At 38.2% G+C, this 24,034-nt stretch overlaps 2 protein-coding genes across 4 annotated transcripts; both read right to left on the bottom strand.

Moving 5' to 3' along the window:
• Nucleotides 1-5,879: 5,879 nt before the first annotated feature.
• On the bottom strand, nt 5,880-10,895 carry LOC113529594 (inhibitory synaptic factor 1). The gene is made up of 3 exons (XM_026918879.3): nt 9,993-10,895; nt 9,364-9,651; nt 5,880-7,403 (listed from the first exon to the last, which is right to left on the bottom strand). The coding sequence occupies exons 2-3, from the start codon at nt 9,508-9,510 to the stop codon at nt 6,795-6,797; spliced, it is 756 nt and encodes a 251-aa protein (XP_026774680.3). The 5' UTR covers nt 9,511-9,651; nt 9,993-10,895; the 3' UTR covers nt 5,880-6,794.
• A 1,371-nt stretch (nt 10,896-12,266) lies between these two features.
• scamp5a (secretory carrier membrane protein 5a) lies at nt 12,267-20,586 on the bottom strand. Of its 3 annotated transcripts, none has more exons than XM_026920042.3 (7): nt 19,808-20,586; nt 18,729-18,783; nt 18,422-18,547; nt 17,082-17,238; nt 16,222-16,323; nt 15,961-16,078; nt 12,267-15,615 (listed from the first exon to the last, which is right to left on the bottom strand). In XM_026920042.3, the coding sequence occupies exons 2-7, from the start codon at nt 18,733-18,735 to the stop codon at nt 15,427-15,429; spliced, it is 699 nt and encodes a 232-aa protein (XP_026775843.1). In that variant the 5' UTR covers nt 18,736-18,783; nt 19,808-20,586; the 3' UTR covers nt 12,267-15,426. The 3 variants fall into 3 exon arrangements, with proteins under 3 accessions (XP_026775843.1, XP_026775842.1, XP_034163283.1); XM_026920041.3 differs by having other exon boundaries at nt 19,803-20,581; XM_034307392.2 differs by lacking the exon at nt 19,808-20,586 and adding an exon at nt 19,532-19,713.
• Between the last annotated feature and the right edge of the window lie 3,448 nt (nt 20,587-24,034).

The raw sequence follows: 24,034 nt of genomic DNA, 5'->3' as shown, positions 1-24,034 counted from the left end.
GAAGGAAACATATACGAACAGTCAAACAAAGGAAACCTCAATCAGCAGGAAAAAATAAGATCATAGGTCTTAAGATATTTGCTATTCTTCTTATTATTAATGAGTTTAAGAGAGTTTACAGTATGGGAAATTTCAGAAAGAAAGACTTCAAATCTAGGCAAAGTGTTGAGAAATTGTTGGTAACAGGAGACAGCAGGTGAAAGTGCTTGAGACATGTGACATGCTGGGGCTGATGGGTAGTGTAGTACAGCGCCCCCCTTTGGTGCTATCATGACAGCTTTGATCATGTTTCTGCCAAAGTGAAAAGGACATAAGTCTAAGTATAGATTCAGTTTGTAAATAAATACCAGCTGTTAAATTATCTGCAATGCACAGGCACTGTAGCATATACTTTATGCTATAACTTGCAGAAGAGAAACATTTCAGTTCAGAAAAAGACATAGTTTGATATGGTATAAAATGACAAATTTTCACTATGTGAAAGGTTTTCCCAGACCACCACAAGTAATAAAAGACAATAAAGATTGTTATGGTTTATTCGATTTGCTATTCCATTATAATGCAGTATAATTTAATCAAAATGCATTCAGAGAAACTGCTTATGAACATCCAAGCTGTTCTGTACACTCTTAGGAAAAAAAAGAGTCAAATGTAGAACCCTTAACCTTGACCTTTCAGCAGCCTTCAACACTATCTTTCTCGCATGACTCTCCTGCCCATCATCATGAGTCTTGGAATTAGTGGCACAGCATGGCTGTTGTTTTCTTCATATACTTGGAGAGAGGGTAATGTCAGGTGAGGAGAGGATTCATGGAGAGGATCCACATCTGCTCCATGCAGACTCTCCACTGGTGTCCCACAAGGCTCAGTGCTCAGGGTATAGATGTCCTCTTCTGTTCTCCCTCTACACTCTCTCTCTCAGTCAGGTTATATCCTCACGTGGGTTTTCATACCACTGCTGTGATGAAGATACCCAATTCAGCATTTCCTCCCTCAGAAAATAATATTTCTGCATGGATCTCAGCATGTCTTGACTCTAGAGATTACACCATCTGGCAATGCACACAACCATGGGGTAGCTGGACTCATTTACACAACACCCACTACCTCAGCCTGATTATGCACAGCGTATATTGCATAAACAACTACACATATCTGCACCTTATTCAAAATACAGTTGTACTGTTTCTGCCACCGGTCTATGTATCACTTACATCATATTTTTTATAGTTTTATAGTTTTCCTTTCCTACCTGTATAGAAATAAATTCTGGTTCATGTGCATTCTATTTTTATGTCACGGACAGTCAAGAAAAGCATTTTAGTGTATAGTTGTGTATGTGATCATTAAAATTTTAAATTTTGAATTTGAAAATCTGAATTACTTCTGGACAAATATCTATCCTTCTCACCTCACATTCTTAACCTGACTCGGTCATACAGGTTTCTCTTTCACAGCATCAGGAGGATTTGTCCATTTCTTCATCACCTCAAGACTGCACTACTGCTCCTCACTACTGGCAGGTCTGCCGCTGTGTGACATCCAACTTTTTCAGCTGATCCAGAATGCAGCTGCAAGGCTTCCCAAGCTTTCCAACATCACCCAATTACTGCATTCCTTCCACTGGCTTCCTGTAGCTGCCCACATCAGATTTAAAACACTGATGCTCACTTACAAAACCAAACCAGCCCCCACCTACCTGAAGGCACTTACCACAACCCACTCTGTGCCATGCTCCCTTCAAGCCCCTATTACTGCTGTAGCATAGCATTGGACCCATCATCCCTCAAGGTATAATGAAGACAAGCATCAAGACTTTTCTCTGTCCTGCACCCAGGTGGTGGAATTAACTTCCCTGGCTGTCAGCTGAGTCACTAGCTGTCCTCAAAGAAAGATTAAAGACCTGTCTCTCCACCAAGCACTTGAATTAGCACTTATTTAATATTTTTTTTAAAAATAGCATGACTGCAGAAATACTTACAGTATTTGTAAATGCACCTACATAGCACCTGAATTACTATTTAGATAAATTGTATGGGGAAAAAACACATTGTATTGTTATTATGTTAATTACCATGTTTAATTGAAGATTTAATTTAAAATTTCAAACAATTTGTAAAGATGAACAATCATCAGCTGGGTTTAAATTAGCAAGGAGTCACTTGGAATAACTGGAATAAGATTACATCACCAAAACCATGTAAAAGTCATTCATATTTGTTTGTTGTTTATTTTTCAGTCTCTGATTTCAAAGTAACCTCATGACAGCTGTGTTGTGAACTCAGACTAATGCAGCAGAGGGAGCCATTGTTGTGAACACCACTGCACAACAGGCCCTGGAAAAGAAATGTACTCTGTGATCTTTGTGAACACAGCAAACAGTACTATCTGGTTGCTTTAGATTACTTTAGATTCATTGAGATACTGCATTTACCTTCACCTAAATGCACAAAAGTAGTTTTGAAGTTAAAGGCAATGTTTGTCGGATTTGGAATCCCACTTGAGGTACTCAATGACAACGGGCCATGATTTTCCAGTGCAGTATTCCAGAGAAACATTTGGCCTTTAACCACATTACTTCCAGCCCACAAAACCATCAAAGCAATGGCCATGTGGACGGGGTAGTACAAACTGCAAAGAAAAGTTGTAATCTCACAAACAGGATGACCCCTTGCCCACTTATATGTGCTATAGGTCAACTCCTCCCACTCTAGAAAGCAATCTTCTGCCAAAGTGGCCTGACAAAAACCCAGATGGAAAGATATATGTTAAAAGAGAAAGCAAGCTTTCAGCAGACATCAGAGGATAAGGCACTTGTCTGTCCCTATCCTAATCCTGTTCTCACCAAACAGGATTAGGGTAGGAACTGTCACACCAACAGTAGCCACCTGAGAAAACTCCCAAATCTTAGCTAATGAAAGAAGGGAGAAGATTTCATATACTAATGTGAATGTAATATTACAATATCATTATCATATCATTGAAAAAAATTGTTCCTAAAGTGTTCATCATTTCATCAGTCTTGTCTTACTGATGTACGACAAACACAAGATTTTCACATAATCACTTCAAGTTCATATTTCTCTATTCATAAGCATATATAAATATATATTTTTATACACACATATATATATGTATTATGTACATATGGGGCAGTCGTGGCCTAATGGTTAGAGTCTCGGGCTTGTAACCCAAAGATGAACCTGAAGGTCGTGGGTTCGAGTCTCAGGTCTGGTAGGGATTGTAGGTGGGGGGAGTGAATGACCAGCGCTCTCTCCCACCCTCAATACCACGACTGAGGTGAGACCCTTGAGCAAGGTTGACCTGACCAGCTGCTCCCCGGGCGCTGCAGCAAAAAAGGCTGCCCACTGCTCCGGGTGTGTGTTCACGGTGTGTGTTCATGTTCACTACTGTGTGTGCACTTGGATGGGTTAAATGCAGAGCACAAATTCCAAGTATGGGTCACCATAGTTGGCCACACTTCACTATATTATATTGCAGTTTCGGCCTAGGAGGGTTTGAAGGTAAATTACACTCAGGCTGGTAGGTGATTTTTGTCGAGAAAATCGAAGCCTTAGAGAATGATAAGAGGCCCATCATCCCATACCATATTGCTGAACCTCTAAGAGAAATGAGAAATTCCAGGGCAGACAGACCAAATGTAGTGCTTTCATAAAAGTCTACCAGTGCATGAGTTTGCTTAGAATGTGAATGTGAATGTTTTGTAGTATGAACGGCTGGTTAAGATCTGAAAGAACTGATGACCTTTGACTCTTAGGTGAAAGCATCCTTCAGCAGGGTAGGATGGATCCTTCATAGTATCTTGGTTATGTCTGAAAACTACAGAGAAGAAATGGGGGAAAAACTTCAGTAATATCTGACCAAATGCTGGTACCTGTTATTTCCATTGGTTGTAGAAGGCTGGAAATGCATCCACCTCTTCAGACAGTTTTTTTTGGCAGTTAATCCAGCTTGGTGTCTCTTTCACATATATTCATTTTCAAAAATTCTGATATGCAAGTAGTGGAATGATAGCAAGGTAGCTCGCTAGCAGTTTGGAGAGAATAGGAAGCTATGTTCTCACACAAAATCTGCCTCACCATTGGGATAATTTGTCAGGCAGACCTGTGTTTATGCTGTCATGCTGTTATCCACAATAACAGATGGTTGCTTGGTTGGATGTGCTTTTCAATGAGTGCCACTTGCCACAGTGCACACACTACACTCTATGGAGCAGGAATGACAGAGCCTGGGGAAACCTGGACATACTAGCCATGAAATGGTAACAGCCCACACATTTCTCACCCTGAAAACAGGGCCATCCAATTCAACCACAAGCAAAAGATGAAACAATACTGACACCCTTGCTAAAGGTAGCAGACAGTGAATATCTCATCCTGAAGCAATAGCCCAGAATGCTTGCTCTGGTGAACGCTCTATGTAGAATTCTTTAGTGTTTGACTATCAGAGAGGGCTCAATATGAAACGCTTTTAGGGATCTAAAAACCCCTAACAGTCCAAAATATCTCTAAGGGATTTAATGTAAAGTTATTTAATTAATTATAATAATTTATTATTTGCCACTTTTGTCAGAACAAGATGTTATAATAAAAAAACACACATAATTGAGTCATACTGTTGATTGTGTGTGTACATAGTGTGTGTGAGTACAGCAGGTTTGGATGAACTGATTTGTGATGCCTGCCAGATTGTGGTGTCTCTTTAGTGGACAGGCAAAGTGGAAGTTGGAATGTGCATAAACTTAAGAGGAGTTATTTAGTAAGGCAGTGTTAGGCAAGCAAATAGTGTGTCCTGTTTTTATGCCTCTGCCACTAGGTGATAGAGGCATTGTGTTTTCGAGTTCTCTGTGTCAGAGTGTCAGTCTGTGCCTCAGTCACTGCATCCAAGATATGCGTTAGTGCTATATCTCTAGAATGCAGTGGTTGAATGTTTGTAGGATTTATATGGAATTATTATTGTAACCAGCAGATGAACAGATTAGATTTTGGAATTGATCCAAACAAGGTCAAAGTCACAGCAAGGTCAAATGTTTGAAATTGTTTTTCTTCAATAGCTTTCTTCCTGTTTAAAGTAAATATACAGATTTTTGTTGGGTTTTGGTACATTATGACAATATACAATGTACTCCCTTATACTATATATAATATAGATCATTGTTTAAACAAAAATTGTGGGGAGTTTTATATGATCTGATAGCCAGTCTGGAACACTACAGAGATCCAAGGGAAAAAAAGACAAAAGAAAGGAAGAAAAAATATAGAGTTACTATCACAACATTTCTGCTTTTACAAATCAGGCAAGTGTTTTTTTTTTTGTTTTTTTTTTTAAGATTTAGGTTCAATACACCATTATTAATATAACTGATCAAAGGTTGCCACATTTCCTGACATCCCCCTCAGTGTAAACCTGAAGTATATTCAAGGGTATTTCAGGCATACAAATTTGCAACAAGAAAGACTAGACTTGTTGGCGGTGAAGGCATCCCTGTCAATTTTGTTAGCATACTTGTATATATTCTCTCATAAAATTATATATTTGCATCATTTATATGGCAGATGTTTTATTCCAAGACAAAGTATATATCTGAGGAAGTGTACAACAGGAACAGCTGAGCAACTGAGGGTTAAAAGCCTTGCTTGAGGGACCAATAGTGTCTCTAAAACTTGCTTTCAGAGCAAATAAAATTTGTTTTTTATTTAAATCACTACATGTGATTTCTACTTCTTATGTAGGTTTGAGAATAAGAGACTTTGTGTGTAAAAGAAATTGTGTGTTTCCAATTATGACCTTATTAGAAATGATAAAGTGTTCTGTGCACGTTCTACCATGAAGGAAAAACAAGGCATCTGACTGCATGGAAGATGAGCAAACACTTTTTATTGCAGGTCATTTTTTCTGAATCTGTGGTGAGAAATATAAACACTGTAGGGTGTATCATTTTCATGGAACACTGACTTACACGTTTCAAAATAATTGTATTCATACTATACAATAATTGACTTTGTCTTTTGTTTCTACTTCTGGATTTTTTTTTTACCATTATGCTTGCAACAAACTAGGTATGCTTGTAATAGACAAGAACAATACGACTGATTGATTTCCTGGTAGCTGTTTTAGCAAAGTGGCCCAGAAAGTAGTGTTGCTACCTCACAGCTCTCCGTTTGATCCTGAGCTTGGGTTACTTGCATTACTGTCTGTGTAGAGTGTTTCCGGTTTCCTCCTACCTCCTAAAAACAGGCTGGTATGGGAATTAGCTGCTGTGTGATTGAGAGTGTGAATGTGTGTGCGCATGGTACCCTGTGTCCCCACCTTCCCGAGAGAGACTGGATCCACCATGACCCTGATCAGGATACGGCCGTTACTGAGCATGAATGAATGTTCTGAAAGTAAATATTTTGTCAGTTTGGTCTCTCTTTTTTTTTTTATTAAGGTTGTGTAATTGGGGTACAGATTGAGCTTCATAACAGTATAACAACATGTGCTATTTATTCTCTTTTTATCCTTTAGAAGTTCACCCCTATTCAAATAAGTTTAACTAGTTTATTCATGTGTGATGTTAATTAAGCCAAGGAATGATGTTCATTTTCAGGAGATCTGTATTGTTTAGGAATTTAAATATTGTGCTTTCAACAAAAAAAAAACTATTACATTATAAATACAAAATAAAGTCCTCAAGTCAATGTGCAGTTATTTATGATATGCTATGTGACATCAATATTAAGCATGCATGGCACAGTTCATTTCTTACGAGCAGTTGGATGTAGAGAAAGTTTTTAGTGCTTATGTTCAGATGCAGATCGTTGCTTGGCAGGACTGTGGGGCAATGCAGTTTGTGTGCTCTTATCGGACACTGTTTGAGTGCTGCAGCTACGGAAAACTTTTTTCTTCGAGCCCGGACTCAGGTGATATTTGCGGTCTGATCTGGGTGTCAAAGCCCCTAACCTTAAAGGCCGCAGAGGAGAGGATGAAAACACAGAGTCACTGGAAGAGAATCTAGAGGATCTCCTGCCACCACTTTCTTCATCGAAATCATCATCATCACAGCATAGAGCATGATGCTCTACACTGTCACATGAATGCATTTCCTCCCTTCTGCCAAAGACCCAAGAAGCATTTGGCCATGTGGGTCCATTTAGGGCAGGCAAGTCTCCACAGCTCCGTCGGTACAGGGCAGGTACTTTTATTTTAGCGGAGTCGCAGAGAGGGACGTGTAATAAGTGGGCTAGACCATTGCTATCAGAATAAGTCTCGACCTTGAAAAGGTTCCCCAGTGCTCTCTCGCTGCTGTTTCTACTGCAAGCCAGGGTCAGTTTGTCATCCTCTGCTTCCTCTTCAGTGTCCAAATCAATGTATGCTGTCAGCTTGTCAATTTGAGCCACTACCTGTAGAAAATAGGAAAGTTACACTTTCAAAATCCGTCTCAATTTATGTGTGTATATCTTATGGATATTTTCCTCTTCTCTTCACACATGCTCACTCATATACTCTCAATTAAGTAAGTTGGGTTTTTTTATTTTTTTGCACAAGGCAAACTCAAGGGTGGCACACATAAATACATGCAATCAAAATACAGATATCAAAGACTCATTGCTAATTTGTCTTTAAGAGTTCAAAAATGCAGTATAACACACTTCTTAACTGCCTTCCTAAGGTCAATTTTCTGATGACATTTAAAGCTAAAATATATTGTGTTTTAATTCAAATTTTCACGTCATTGGTTTAGCTTGTTCCTATATTAAGTGCCTTAATCCCATTGATTTAACATTAAATTGGTGCTACAATTTAAATGTCTTATAAAAAAGCCTAAGTGATGAAGTGTAAAATCCTGGCAGTTGGTCCAGCAAGCAAGTGAGGTTATTGATTTAAGGCCTGAGCAAGTCCAGTTTAAGCAGAAATAACACAAATGACAAGAACCTAAGGGTGCAAACTGCTCTGCATCTGCAGCTCAAGCACACACACACACACACACACACACAGGGGAGTCAATGTGAGCTGAATGACAACCTAGAGCCCAGAGATTGAGGCAATCTTCAAGAGATGAAATTAAAGGAATGACCCTGCATATACATTCACAAACTGATTTCTGAGAAATTTGTATAAATATAAACTAATGAGGAATTGGGTATAATAATGTGGATAGGTTTTGTTTTATTTTATACAGATTAACTTGTAAGAAATGGTACAACCATTAACGCTACCCCTAATCCTAACCTTAACCTTTATATATTTTCATATGGTTTGAGTTGTTGTTGTTGTTTCATATGAACTGATTTCTAAATTTGAAAGTATGAGGCAATGTTGGAAACTGCATGTAGTCTAAATAATAAAGACTCCACTAAAGTATGTATCAGTATATCAGAGATCAGGCTGTATATTGCTGTTTACTTCAGTGTTTTGTAAGGTGGCATGCTATTCTGTGCTATCAGGGAGTTTACGTTTTGCTCTCGGTCCATATCACAATGATGCTTGAATAAAAGTTAAGCAGAAGCTCAAGAGAAACAAAATACAACTAAAAACAACTCTTTCAAAAGGTGAGGCAACGGTTTGGTTCATACATGCCTCTGATAATGTTAATGAACCACTTGTGCTACAGAGGTGAGACATAAAGATGTTAGAAGAAACATGAACCCTCGAAAAAATAGTAAGTTAAGTAAGCAATAGCATGATTGGGCAAACTTGACAAATCATTCTTATATCAATGGTGGTTTTATTTATGGCTGACCGTATATACTGTAAATATAGAGTTATATACGTACCAATAAAATGAGATAGCTAGCTGTGTATATAGAGACATGTATATAGGAAAACACTGTGCTTTTTTTTATAAGGTAATGCTGAAATGAACAACAGCGCTATACTGACTGACACTTTTATCCGATCCTGATGGAAAAGTTCCCTTTCAGCATGATAGTGTCCCAATCTATAGGGCTGCATCACCAGATCTCATCCCAATTAAAGTTATAGGGAAGCCTAGGAGATTTTGGACTGACTTATTAGACTGTGTCTCTACTACCATCAACAAAACACCAACTGAAGGAAGAGTGTTCTTTTGGAACAATTCTTTTGGATGAATGTTGTTTATCCCATCAGTACATTTCCATAGAAGTTTAGGATTTACACCAGTGTGAACTGAAACTGTTCTGATGGCTCTAAGACACTTTAGGCTGTTTTTTCCTTTAATTTGTCATCTGTATTGAGGTGTCAAAACAGACATTTCAATTGTGGTTAATAGTGTCTATATGCACAGGTATGGTAATGCAAAGCTCAACCCTTGCTAATGCCATTTGCAGTCTTGTGGATTTTGGTGTGTGTGTGTGTGTGTGTGTGTGTGTGTGTGTTTACCTCTCTAAGCTCTCTAGCCACATCCTTCAGCTCATTGAGGACTTCTTCCAGCTGTTCCATTACCATCCTTATGTGACTACGGATGCACTTCCTCCGATCCGAACTCTCTGTTATTGCCAGAGATCCTAAAAGCTCACTGTGGAACATCCTTCACATGGACACACCAGCAGCCAAAAAGGCAGAGGAGCATGGGCTTCATGTCTGGAGCCCCCTAAAGGCATGACGGTTTTTCCATTGAGAGCTATGCTGTCACCTTGACTGTGAAACACCTCACAAAGCTTTGCTTGGCTGTGAAGAGATTTGGATATTTTTGATTCATCTAAGAATATTCATCAGTTTAAAAAGACTGGAAGACAAAAGGACTGGAGAACATGAAATAAGTTAAATTGTGCTTAACTTTAGGTATGGGGCTATTGTATTTAATGATATCTTTTTAGTATTACCAGTTATATATATACACTGATTAAAAAAAGATTTACATAGTTTACATAATCTTTGTTCTGGTAAACTTAGTAATTTAAAAAAGGAATGTTGCTATTCTAGGAAATGTATGGTATCATGGTTGCAGTAAAACCACACTGTGCAAAAGTGATGATTGGTTTAACATGTTCTATATGATTTGTACTCACAGACTTGTACCAGTGATTAAATTTTCCATGTCTGGAAGCTGAGTAGTCCGTCAGTGCAGTCGAGATAGTATATATCCAGTCATGCTTTTTCAAGGAGAAATGAAATGAAATCCAAGAGAGAAAGCCTTTGAGAGGCTGAGCATGTCCAACATGACCCCCAAGAGGAAACACAGTAGGACTCTCTGCAAACCACCACAGCTTCTCTGAGGAAACCGTCACCCCTGAGAGCGTGAGAGAGAAAATGAAAGAGCTGGCCCATTCATTTCCAAACATGCTGCACTTTCATTAAACACCACTTCAGTAGCCATCCTCGGCATTTTTTCATAGCCGCAGTGGTCTGGGTTTGGTATTCGATAGCTTTGAAGCTATCGAAATCAAAGCATGGGTGTTTGGAAGTGTCCATCAGAGACTGCTATGAGGTTGTGTGCTGCTCTGCTGCATCTGCGCCGTGTACTGCACCTCTCATCTCCATCAGCTTGAGCTCAAACAGTTTGAAGCAGGCTTTAGTTCATTGCTTCTAGCCCCCCTACCTTTTCCCTTCTCTCCGTCTCTCTCTCACTTACTCACTTACTCACGCCTGCTCTCTCATCTTCTCCCTCACGCAGCCTTAAATGTTTATTTCCTATCTTTTCCTCACACTCTGTTCCTCTCATAGAGGTATCATCTTTTTTCATAGTCACTCCCATACACAAACTCTGTTTTTTTTGTCTCTATAATCAGTGTGTCACTTCTTCCACACTTTAGACACACACATCCTTCCGCTTCATTCTCTCACAGAGCTTGCCACCTCAATCGTGGAAGAAAATTAATTCAATTCAGTGTTGCAGTGCAGGAGATGAATGCACTGTTGCGGCAGTGGAAGCTGAGCCGATTATTCCATTAAATACATTAATGAAAAGCATGGAAACAGGAAACCACTGCTGCTCCAGTTCCTAGTGCTGCTGTAATTATATAGGATGTGGCCCCTCCTCAAAAGATCATGAAGCACACTATCAAGAGTGAATTGACTGACAGAAGGTCTTAGCAAGTCTGCAAAATACAATCTCCTTCACTGAGCTATTTTTAGTACATTCCCCAGGCATGCATTACACAATGGATTCCATACTTCGTGAGATTAACCGACCCATTTATTAACAGCAGGATACATAGAAATAAATAGATATCAATATCTGTACTAGAGTTGATGATGAAGATGCCAACTTGCAATGGCAAGTTGTTCATGTCTAGAAATGCTGTTTCCACTCGTGATTGTTGCCAGGATGACAAATGAACTGTGCCACTGTACTACACTTATATTTCTGGAGAACCACAGTACATTTAGCATTTTAGAGTCATGTTTCACCTGCTCTAAATAAACCTGAGTCAGTTTATGAAAGGCTCCATTCTTATGAAAGCTGAATTCTGGAGTGCGCATACCCTCCAGAATGGCAGGTGACTAACATAGGAATATATATATAACATACACACACACACACACACACACACACACACAGCACTTTATTAGGATACAGTACAGTGAAATTCTTTTCTTCACATGGTTTCTTTGGTTCATTTTTGGGAACCAAAAACAGCCTTCAGAATTATAACAAGTTAGATATGCGCATTTATACTGTTCCAAAAAGTCATCTGTAGGCTGATAGCTGTCCCACTCCATTTTCCCTGAACTGACCCTGTGTGTGGAAAAGACGAAATGATTCAATGTTCTAAGATGATAATGCCTCCTGTTTTAATTTGATATGTTCTTCCATGTGAAGGAAATTGTGTTCAACTACCTTGCTGTCCATAGAGGGATATAAAGGAGGCCACGTTACACCATGGCCATCAGTTGTTCTAATGCGGTAAAATCAATTTTCAATCAAAAAGTAATTTTAGGAGAAAATAATGCATAATTTTTCATGTGTGGTCCTTCACACATATAAAGCACATCTAAAACCTTCTCTGATTCTGGGAAAGAATGTGTTAATGTAAATGTATTTCCTATACCAAGAGTCTTTCTGCCCTCTGCTGGAGAAACATGTGATAATAAGTCTACGAAATGATGCAAATTCTGTCAGACACAAAATGCAACAATATCTGTTTACTAGCCATGAATGAGACATAAAATATTACAAAACTAATATGAAATTATTTTTAAAAATCTTCACTGACCTTTAAAAAATCATAATCTAGTTGCTTGGTTCTTTAGTTACCCTTCAATATATTTAAGATTATATGAAGAATTATATATAGAATATATGAAGACTTTTCATCAATTAACTCATTACTAACCCAGCATTTATATCAGAAAGGAATGTTTATTATACCAACATAAAACACAAAAATAAAAAAAGAGAAAAAGAAAACCCTTAATGTGGATTTTATATGTAGCTCTTTCCCTGAAGTCAACAATACATTCCATGTTGGGGTGGACAGCAGTAACATCAACATCAACACACAAATAACATCTATCTACACATGGCACAAGGTTTGATTAGATTCACAGATTTACCAAGCACCACATGACACACCATACATAGACAACTACCTTTTTAGTTCTATTATCAATTGCCACTCATTCACTTTACACTATAAACAAGGCTTTATCTACTTTTAATAGTGTTACTATATAAGCTTTAGACTGTAGTAGGTGTTGGCAACAGACACTGGGCTTTGCTGCTGCTGGTGCATCTGACATAAAACTTGATGTCAATATAATTTCATCACATTACTCTTTACACTTTTAGGTTATCAGATATTTTTATCTAGGTAAACTCTGCTCTGGAAATACCAAATGGGAATTCAAATGGGAAGTCAGCATTTTTAGGGCAGTAAAAAGTTGTGGACAACAGCAGGGAATTAAATCGCTCTGGGAAGTAGATTACATTTTTATGCTGATCCAGTACCGGCTTCTTGGGCAGTCCAGAAAACTGGCAATTTCTACCAACACTATGCCTAAAGCCCTAAATATTATGGTCCTTGTTAACTAAGGCCCAAGACAATACCTGTGAAACAGCTACGATACACTGAACATTAAAGCCTCACGCACTTGCTAAAAGATAATAATAATTAAAAAACAAAAGTCTTTACAGAAGTCAAATTATAGAGCTGCAAACATACACATTAATATACACATGATACTTAAGCATGGACCATTTCACAGTTCTTGGGATGAGGTGCTATCTTACAAGCCTTGTTTAAGACACTTTGATTACATAGTTCATAAACTTTACATGTATGGTGTAATCTCAATCTATTTACTTATTCGTTTTCTTATATTGGTTTAATTTAAGCATACTTAAGAGTATATAAGGACTGTTTAGTTCTGTAGCTTAAAACCTAACCACATCCCACTAACTCATTCAGACTATGGATAAGTTCAAGTGTCACTATAAACATATATCTGTAACAATAGTCTGTCCTGTATTAATTACACAAATTACATGTATTGAGATATAACAGCCTTATCAGCTGACAAGGATTCAAGGATTTACATATATTCAAAACCATGTAATATGAGAATTTTTCACAACAAGTACTAGTCACTATATCACAGCAAATATTTACACAAAATTAAGTATTATGGTAAAAATCCCTATTCCTATTTGGAAGTAACAAAATTCTGTGTTTTAATGGATTCACACTAGTAATAATTCCTGTGTAATTCAAACAGAGATTAGTGTGCTTTTCCTGCAGGCATTTAACTCCTGCTTTTCCTCAATAAATGTCTCAACAAAATATGTCAATACACTGTATTCCTTCACCAAAATGGACAGAATGATTTATTCCCCAATTTGGAATTAATTATTATATATTAAAGCTGAAGTAATTCAATATTTCACTGCAATAATGGCAAAGACAACATTAAATCAGATTAGGCCTGAAGTGATTTATAACAAATCAGTATTTCCTGGCTCAGTGATTCTTGATGCAGGCACTGAAGTCCAGTTTATGTAAAGATTTTAGGATACACTTCAGTTCTTCTAAGACATAACCAAAGACCATTTTAAAGCCAGCATGTTTTTGTAAATGCAGCTCTTGACTAAAATTTATCAAAAGTTTCCTTAGGTTGACCTTTCACCTATAAACAGAACTATTTGAATCCTATATGAGGTACAAAGAAATATCAGCACAGCCAAACTGTAAAATTTGATAAAATAAATCAGAAAATATTAAACACATTTCCGCACTCTATACAATTACAAAACCAATCAATCAAAAGTAAGCGTATAAGTGTATGGCTATTTGTGTCCTTGCAGACAAACTAGAATGAGGTAATTAAAAAACAAGACAAATTGTTAAGATCTAGTAAAAGGCAAATTATGATGCTAGATAAAGACTGAGGAACTGTGTCACTTGCTGTATTTATTACTAAGTTATTTCACATAAATCATTGTAACTGCTTTACAATTATTACTTCTAGTGTTAGCCTTTAGCTGATTTAATGTCAAATAACCATATAGAAATACAAAGATACAGATGGCTCATCAAGGGCTCTAATACTACATAAACACAATGGAATGTTTCCTCAGTTGAATCATACTTTTGGGGGGAATAGAACACAGCCATTACAAATGTCTTGATACCACAAAGACATAATCTATTACTGGTAGGGTCTAGTGTAGCACATCTCAACTCCTGTCCTGGAGGTCCAGAGTCTCAATTTCAAGCTTTCCCTACTCCCAAACATTCTAGATTCAACCTGCAGAAGGGTTGATAATTAGTTTCTGAGTTGAATCAGGTGTGTTAGGAGAAAGGAACATGAAACTGCAGGGCAGTGGGCCTCTGGGGTATGAGTTGAGAAACCCTACTCTTGAGAACAAAAACAATACTTTACACTACCATACACAACAACTGAGGCAATTTTTTATGCATTATTGTATTGTTGTTTAAAATGAAATTGGTCAGTTATTTACTCTAATTCTTTTTGTTAACCCCCCTTCTCCCTCCCTAATACCCTTGTAAGGCCAGGTTTATACTTGCTTTTAACTATGCACATGCGTATGGAAGATGGCATCCACACATATCCTGCGTTTATTTGGCGTGTCGATTGTGCATGTTTGTGGGCATGTGGTACAGTGATTGTTGAAGCAGGCAAGTGTTCAGTGCCCAACCTAAATAGTGTAGGCAGTATAGTGCAATGTGACATAATATCTGCCACAGTCTGAACAAACTATAGTTGAGCCTCAAATTGCACACTTACTCTAGGTACTATTCTAGACAGTTTTTGTGCATTACCACTAATCAATTTCCCTAGTACAGGAAAAAGAAAAGTCTGTTTTGCATACAACATGGAAACCTGATGGACAGGGATGTTTTGGCACTGACATGCCATCTGACGTGATGTGGATGTTGTTTGTTCCCTCACATTGCGGCTGAGTCTGCATACACAAGCATAGTCACGTGTCAAGTATAAAACAGGCCTAACACTCCTAACTGTTTTCCTAAAAAATACACATTACATAGGGTCATTATAGTTGTAGGTAGGAGGGGCCGAGTACTGTTGGCCCTGCATTGCCCCCTGGGCTGCACCCATAGCTGCCTGCTGGGCTGCTTGTTGTACATGGGGGTTTTTCCAAGCACCTGTTGCCCATTCCTCCTGGGCCTTGCTCATGCTCCCTCCACTGCCACGGTAGAAGTTATGGACCTGCACACAGAAAGGTATGAAAAGAATCTTTTCTAAGTTGCTGTTGCTGTTTCTATATACAATAAATGAAGTAGTGTTATCTGATACCACCTTATAATAAACATCATTACATTTACTCATTTGGCTTTTATCCAAAGCACCTTACTAATGATACAGTATACAGTTGAGCAATTGATTATGGGTCTTGATCAAGGATCCAACAGTTGGGAGCCTGGCAGTGTTGGGATTTGAACTCACAACCATCTGATCAGAAGCCTAAAGCCTTTATCACTGATTACAGGTATTGCAAATAAGGAAGTGATGGAAAAATCAACTGTTTTCAGGATCAGAAAGGGAATAAGGTACCTTGGTAAGGGCGATGAAAGATAGCACAGCGACAGCTGTGAACATAATAGTGGGAATCAGCATGACCACAGCAGAGCCAATATTAGTGCTGAAGAATGTGATGGTGGCCAGCCACCCACTGTAATGGAGAGAGACATGAACACAGTAGAATCATTACCTTACTGTCACTACTAGCTGTAACAACAATTGAATTCACTATCTAAATAAACACAGGTACCACAATTAGAACTTTTCTGCAAACCCCACACCCAAAGCTCTTACCAAACTCCCCAGCCTGGGATGCCCACTGTCTGGATAATACTGATCACGACTTGAGCCATGAATACGAAGAAAAATGCCATGAAGTTGAAAGAGCTGTCAGTCCTGAAAAAAGAGTAAGGCTAAGAGTTATAACCATATATGAATAATAAATGATATAGTTTCAAACAATATGGGCGTTAAAGTTGATACTTTATTGTCTTAATTTGAAACTATTTGCTAAGGGAGATTGAACCGAGTGAAGCGGAATCTATTTTTTCACAAATATTGACAGGAAATGTAAACAGCCAAATGTATCTATCTGTCATAACTGTTTTCTCAGAGACACTGTTTATAACTAGTTCACGTGTCCTGCGTCTGGATTGTATCCCGGTAAGATTTTAAGCACATACATTTTCATTGTAGTCAAATACACTGGCCAGACAAATCTGATACCTGTGTTACATGTTAATATGCAAATCATCTCATTACATTCGAACACCAAATTCTAGTGTTGCTCTTCCTTTGTAATTGTTTCATGAATAAGATGATTTCTGCTTCCAAAAACTGTTATCTTGGAGAGACACATGCATTTATACTTGTGCAACATGCAGCTAAAATGCATCTTAGATTTCCTGAAGTGGTGTGAGTGATCAAATTTCAACCTGTTTAAAATGTGCCTTGGGTGCATTTACGCTTTCATTTTATGTCGATAATCTCCATTGGGATATAATCCTGATACTGAAGACGCATGAAACAACCCACTCGAGTGTAAATGGGGTCAGAAACTAAAATATCCTGAAAAAAAAAAATTCAAAACTAATAATGTGCAAAATGCAATAGGTATATTAGTAAGATACACATGCTTGTTCGTCTGAACTCACTTAAAGGCTTTGTAGATGGGCCGGAACCAGCACACATAAGAGCAAGGGGTGAAGAGAATAAGCCACAATATAGCCATTCCAAAGTTAGTGGCCCCGCCCCCACCGCACATCCATGCCAGACAGCCAATCAGATTCACCGCCAATGTAGCACTGTTCACTGAGTGAGAGAGAATAAAAGAATTTAAATACTGAACTTCATGTAGTAGATTACACATTCAAAATAAACCAGGAGCTAATCTCTACTTCCTATCGTTTACATAATCTTATACAACTGCGTCACTAAATTCTCGATTCTGATTGGTCAGAAGGTGTTGATGAATATTTCAATAACAGCAGCTTCAACAGTAGTGCTGACTGCTTGGCAAATTACAGGATTTATATTAATGCACTCATTCTAATACATTGTTGTGTGTATAGTAACCACTTAAACAAGGACTTCTATGGCTGAACTCCACATAAACAGAAAATAAAAGAAAATGTGTGCTTGAAAATTGGTGATATATTGAAGTTTTCTGTAAGGAGTTTTTTATTTAACATTTTTGGAAAGAGTCTCCACTCTCAGCCTTTATAACAGTCAGAGGTAAAAAGCTTTTCCTTTATGTTTTCTGACAGGAAAAGTCTTCAGGACACTTCTGGGCTTTGCGGTTTCTCGGAAGACAAGAAGACAAGCTGCATTTTTTTGTCTTATTAACAACTGTTTCTAAATGTTATAATGCATGTGACAACAGGAACTAACATGATGCAGAGGTTCCATAACAATAAATATAACTATTAACAGGTTAAAAAGTATGACATTAACATTGGCACACTAGCACTGAACACAGCCCATTGTTGATTATTTTCCCTTAAATTATTAATCTTATTAAGTAACTTCTATGAATTATTACTTATCTTATTAAGTAATGACTATGAATTATAATGCTTATTATATATTATAATGCATGTGACGCACAACAATCAGCTACATTAAAACAGCCCACATAAGCTAACTAATACGTCCATAGATTAATGACAGTGATTCCATTTCTACAATGCATCAAAGTCTTACTGTACTTGTGGAAGTGGTTAGGTATTGTACAGTATTTGGCAATTACAATCCAATTTGTACATTGACGAAAAAAGAAACACACAGCAAGAGACCTTAATGTCCTGTGATGTGCTTACTACCAATCTGCAAACCAGTGCTTTCACTTCTGCAGTGTTTTGAGGGAAAACACTGCCAGGATTGTTAGGCCAAACAGTACACAGCTCACTCAGGAATACATAAAACAAAAAATACAGAATTACAACAATGGGAACTCTGATAAACCCATAGATATCAACCGATTTGTTATACTTACAAATCCAGAGATAGTACAGGCGTTTGCACATGGTGCGGCGCTGCTCTGGGATCTCGTTGAAGTCTTGGTAGAAGCATGGCTTCAGGGGAATGAAACGGGGGAGAGGTGGGAAATTGTTTTCTAAGGCTGTAAAGGTATATTATGGGTCAGCCATGGTATTACAGTAATCTTTATTCTTCAACTAAGAAAATGATATTTCCACAAAAATCTGGATGAAAGACATAACAGATGTGTTTATATACATTCCTAAATTAATCCTATCCAAAAAATAACCAAATAATAAATAACCCAAATAATAAACTCTTACCTGCCATGAAGATTCTTTTTTAGATTCCTGACGTCAGAATTCAATATTCTGTAACCTAAATGAAATATTGTCCATGAGCACACATTTTACTAATATTTACAACATGGTCATGAAATCATTTCCAACTGATACTATGGAAAGACTCTCCTGCATCGACTACGGCTACGTCCCAAACAGTTTACTCCTTTATTAGGGAGTAGGTTACCTGTGTATGGTGGACTACTATTTTGACATACTGTTTAGTGCCCTATGCTAGTGGGTCTATGTGTTTTTGAGCGGAGCCTCCCATCCATTTCCTCAGGAGGCGCTCGCGCAGGCCGGCAATATACCGCCCCCTAGTGACCGGAATAAAGATAGCCACAAAAAAAAAAAAAAAAAAAAAAAAAAGGCCTCCTACAAGATGTGAAACAGTGTAGCATCCGTAACAGATTACAGCTTTATTAACTATATTACCACCTCATATTATTATTATTATTATTATATTACCAAATGTTTTAGCTACATTTACAGGATTCTGCGTCTCTGCAAAGAGAAAATAAGCTTCATGTTCTTCTTTAGATCATGTAGCCTATAGAGGCTATAGCTAGGACAGGAAAAGGAAAATACTAGGAAGCGGAAAAACGAATTCCTACCTCTCAGAAATGATAAAATACATATTTCCTGACATGATTCACCAGAGTTTTCCAGCAGCATCAGCATGGTAATACCAGTGAAGGGCATGCCTCTGTGCTTCAGGTGCGAATGATGAAAATAAAGCTCTGATTTCCTGAAAGCTAGCCTGATGTTCTACCTGGAACACCTACCTGCAGTCCTGTAGACCTCCCTACCTCTGCCAAGTGTATAAGAGCATCAGCTGGAAGGCAGTGTGAATGAACCAGCTGAAAGGATCAGTGTGTTTTTCTCAGTGAGGGTCAGAGACAGTGGTGTGGAGGTCGCCCTTCAGGACAGCAAACGATGCTCCACTAGCTCTATCCATCCATCACTGACTGCTCATCGTCTCCGATTTTTACCCCAAATATCTATCTTACATCCCACTTATTTTTAATCTGGAAAGATTGGGCAAAATCATCTCACCTCACCTCGGTCCTCAGGCTAACCAAGCACGCTGATCCGTCGACTCTGATAAACAACTTTCCATTCAAGGTGACTTCACATTCACAGCAGAGACTCTTTTCGTCAGCTGTCTGGTTTCTTTTCATCTGATTACGGATTTGAGATTTAAAATACAACAATCACGTCACGATCCTCCTACACGCCGTGTGTCGCCTAGCTTCCGTTCCGCCTCAGATGTAGGGACGATGATGATGATGATGATGATGCTGAAGAGATTCGACCAACGAGCAGAGCTGCTCAGTAATCGCGATATTTCATTCCTGTACCGTCTCTCCTGTTTTCAGTGAGCTCACTAGTCGCTCTCCTTGGTGCTGAAGCGAATAGAATAGAATAGAATAGAATAGAATAGAATAGAATAGAATAGAGGGTCTCCAAAAAGTCTTTACACACAGGGACTATGTATGTCAGCTCCACACACAGGGACTATGTATGTCAGCTCCACACACAGGGACTATGTATGTCAGCACCACACACAGGGACTATGTATGTCAGCTCCACACACAGGGACTATGTATGTCAGCTCCACACACAGGGACTATGTATGTCAGCACCACACACAGGGACTATGTATGTCAGCACCACACACAGGGACTATGTATGTCAGCACCACGTCGGTTGTGCCATCATTAGTGGATGTTCTCAGTTCTTGACTTCTCAGTTGGTCCAAAACACTTCCAGTCTTTTCGGATTTGTTAATAAGTTTGGCAACAGTGTTGTGTGTGATGTGCTGGTGATGTTTTCTGTTAAAGTCCATCGCAACCTTGCCATAAAAATAAGTTCTTCTTTTGTCAAAGGCATTCTTAAAGGCTGTCTGAAAAAAAAAAAAAATAATATAAACCAAGTATGAAAAATTTTGGAAGACATTTTGCTAAAGAGTGTTAATATAATATAAGGGCTTAGTGGTTAGCATGTTTCTCTGACAGCGCTGGCTGTAGTTCCGGCTGTATTTTAATTCATATGTTTATATAAATGCGCTCTTCTGATGTGTTACTCTTTCTATAAATAATAACTCGTTCACAGGGACTTATTTAATTTAGCCTAATAACAAATGAATTGTTAAAAAGAATTATGTAACAAAGAAAAATGTAGAATTGCTGATATCATGAAGATTTCTGTAAGGAGACATTTGCTTAAATTTTTATGGAATGAGTCGTGGGTGTCAGGGCTTTGGAACAGTAAGTTTTCTGCCATGGGACAGTCTTCAGGACAGAGGATTTTACACTTTCTGGTTTCTTGGTAACATGACAAGATGCATCTTACTAAAAGACAGGCTGGTGAGGGAGCATGTGTTCATACAGTAGCTGCTACAAATTAAAATATAACAGCAGTTAGCTTGTCTCACAGACGGTCCACTACATTAAATGTAACTATACATGGTTAAAAAGTGAAGTGTCCTTCATTCATAATTAAAAATTATAGTCGTTGGCACATACATGTGCTATAAGAGGAATAAAACACTTCAGGACATGCTTTTATAGGAAAAGAATCCAAAATAATCCTCTCTGCTTTGGTATTTTCTCATAACAGCACATATCATCGTGTATTATAGACATATCATACCCTAACCCATGTTTAGCAAACCTATCAGAGTGCACTTAGGAGAACAGAAAGCACACTATAATAGCATAATTTTAGAGAAAGTTCAGTAAGTGCACCAGCACAGTACAGAGGGGAAAAAAATCACAGGTACAATTTTTTTTAAGTGAGTTTAAAAAGTCGCCAAACACCAAACATATAATTCACACCAGGCTCTGAAACAAACAAAATTCTCATTAATCTCTATCATGGGTTATTAAATTAATTATTATATTGAAAAACTCTACATTTGAGATGTAGATACAATTGTAAATATAATTTGTATTTAGACTGCTAGCCTATTCATGACTGGTAGGTTAATACCAGTCTGGACCTTAACATTCTTTTAAATTCTGGTGGCAGAGTGGGTAGCCTTGCTACCTCACAGCTTCAGGATCCCATGTTCAATCCTGACCTCAGGTTACGCTCTGTGTGGAGTTTCTGTCCATGTTCTCTCCGTGTTTGGATGGGTTTCTTCTGAGTTTTTCTCTTAGTTTACTCCCACTGTACAAAAATATGCATGTAGGTGGATTCACTATGCTAAATTGCCCCTAGGTGTGAATGAGTGTGATAATGTGTGTGCATGGTGCTCTTTGATGGACTGGCATCCCATCTGGGGTGAATTCACCTGCCTTGCACCCAGTGTTCCAGGGATAGACTCCGTAACCTGGTCAGGGTTGCAGTGGATAAAGCGGTTACTGAAAATGAATGAATGAGCATTTTTTTCTCTGTGTTCCTGGTTTGGCCCGTTTACTCCACTGACTTGACTGTTTGAGCCTTTCCTGATTTTTGACCATTCTTCTACATGCTGATCTGGTTTCTCATTAAAGATTTGACAAACTTACATATAACTACCTCTGAGTTAGTGACACACATTTCACATACAGCTTTATCATACTGAACATTAACCTTAATTAACCTTAAAACCTTACAGTCATCTTTACAGTCCTTTAGGAAAAAGTTATAAGAAGTTGTTAAAATAGCACATGTAATGAGTGATATGTTGAGCTGAAACATATTGAAGCATTGGATAATTTACCACATTTTTTTTTATCATAGAATGGGCTTCTTCCCTTCCCAACAGCTTCATTTGCATTTCAGGTGCATTTAACACTTAGTTTTGAAACAATCTAATATACAATCCCCTCTGAATGTACTGGAAAGGCTAGGCCAATTGTATTGTTTTTGCTATACACTGAAGACATTGGGTTTGAGATCAAAAGATGAACATGAGACAACAGATCAGAATTTCAGCTTTCATTTCCAGATATTTACATCTAGATGTGTTAAACTTAGAACATGGCTCCTTTGATGGCAGACCACCCAATTTTTAGGTCAGCAAAAGTATAGGAACAGATAGTCTTAAAGTAAATTACACTTAATATGTGGTTGTAATAATTGTATCAAGCTGGCGACCTGCTGACATAACCAACTATTATTCTTTTGTGATGCTTTTCCAGGCTTGTACCACAGCTTCTTTCAGTTGTTGTTTGTTTTGGGGGGTTTCTCCCTTCAGTCTCCTCCTCAGGAGGGGAAATGCATGCTCAGTTGGGTTAAGGTCTGGTGATTGACTTGGCCAGTCTAAAACCTTTCACTTTTTTCCCCATGAAGTCCTCTGTTGTGTTGGCAGTGTGTTTTGGGTTGTCGTCTTATTGCATGATGAAATTCTTTTCTGGCTCATCTCTGTATTTCTTTGCGAATTCTAATCTGGCCTTCTGATTCTTACTGCTGATGAGTGGTTTGTGTCTTATGGCATGGCCTCTATAATTCTGCTCTCGAAGTCTTCTTTGAATGGTGGATTGTGATACCTTAATCCCTGCCTGTGGAGGTTGTTGGTGATGTTACTGGCTGTTGTTTTTGGGTTTACTGCTGTTGTTTTCCTTGGCTGACCTATTTGGTGTCTGGTTGTTGGTATACCAGTGGTTTCTTTCTTTTTCAGGACATTCCAAAGTGTTGTACTGGCTATGCCCAGTGCTTGTGCAATGGCCCTGATTGATTTTCCCTCATTTCTTAGCTTCAAAATGGCTTGCTTTTCTCCCAGAGACAGTTCTCTGGTCTTCATGCTGGTTTATCCTTTTTAACAAATGCAGTCTTAAAAGGCGAAACCCAGGGCTCAAACCAAGTGTAGACATTCAGACCTATTAATTTTTTAAACAATCGATCTAAGAGATCACACCTGGGCAACAAGAAACACCTGTCAGTCACATCTTCCAATATTTTTGATCACTTGAAAAATGGGTGGGTTCAAAGAAAATGTGCCATGTTCTAAGTTGTTTAACACATCTATATGTAAATGTCAGGAAATGAAGGCTGAAATTCTGATCTGTCATCTCATATTCATCTTTTGATCTCAATCTCAAATGACTTCAGCATATAGAAAAACAGAAGAATTGGCCTTGCTGTTCCAATACTTTCAGAGGGGACTGTTCATTATATAAAAGTATGTGAATAGCTGACCAGTCACACCCATATGTGCTTGTTAATCATCCCAGGGCTCTGTGCAGGCCACTCGAGTTCTTCCACTCCAACCTTGGAAAAAGTATCTTTATAGACCTCGCTTTGTACATAGGGGCAGCTTTGAGCCGGAACAGGTTTGGGCTCGGCGTCTTGGTTGAAGT

This window comes from Pangasianodon hypophthalmus, chromosome 9, assembly GCF_027358585.1.
Source record: "Pangasianodon hypophthalmus isolate fPanHyp1 chromosome 9, fPanHyp1.pri, whole genome shotgun sequence".
NCBI lineage: Eukaryota > Metazoa > Chordata > Actinopteri > Siluriformes > Pangasiidae > Pangasianodon > Pangasianodon hypophthalmus.
This window is presented reverse-complemented; position numbering and strand designations above follow the sequence as displayed.

Excerpts from the sequence above, each read along its gene's own strand:
- LOC113529594 (XM_026918879.3), bottom strand. The coding sequence starts at position 9,510 with ATGTTCCACAGTGAGCTTTTAGGATCTCTGGCAATAACAGAGAGTTCG. Across the intron at positions 7,404-9,363 it reads TGGCTAGAGAGCTTAGAGAG|GTAGTGGCTCAAATTGACAA; the intron begins GTAAACACACAC and ends TATTTTCTACAG.
- scamp5a (XM_026920042.3), bottom strand. Across the intron at positions 17,239-18,421 it reads CCTGTACTATCTCTGGATTT|TGAACAGTGCTACATTGGCG; the intron begins GTAAGTATAACA and ends TCTCTCACTCAG. Across the intron at positions 16,324-17,081 it reads CCCATCTACAAAGCCTTTAA|GACTGACAGCTCTTTCAACT; the intron begins GTGAGTTCAGAC and ends CTCTTTTTTCAG.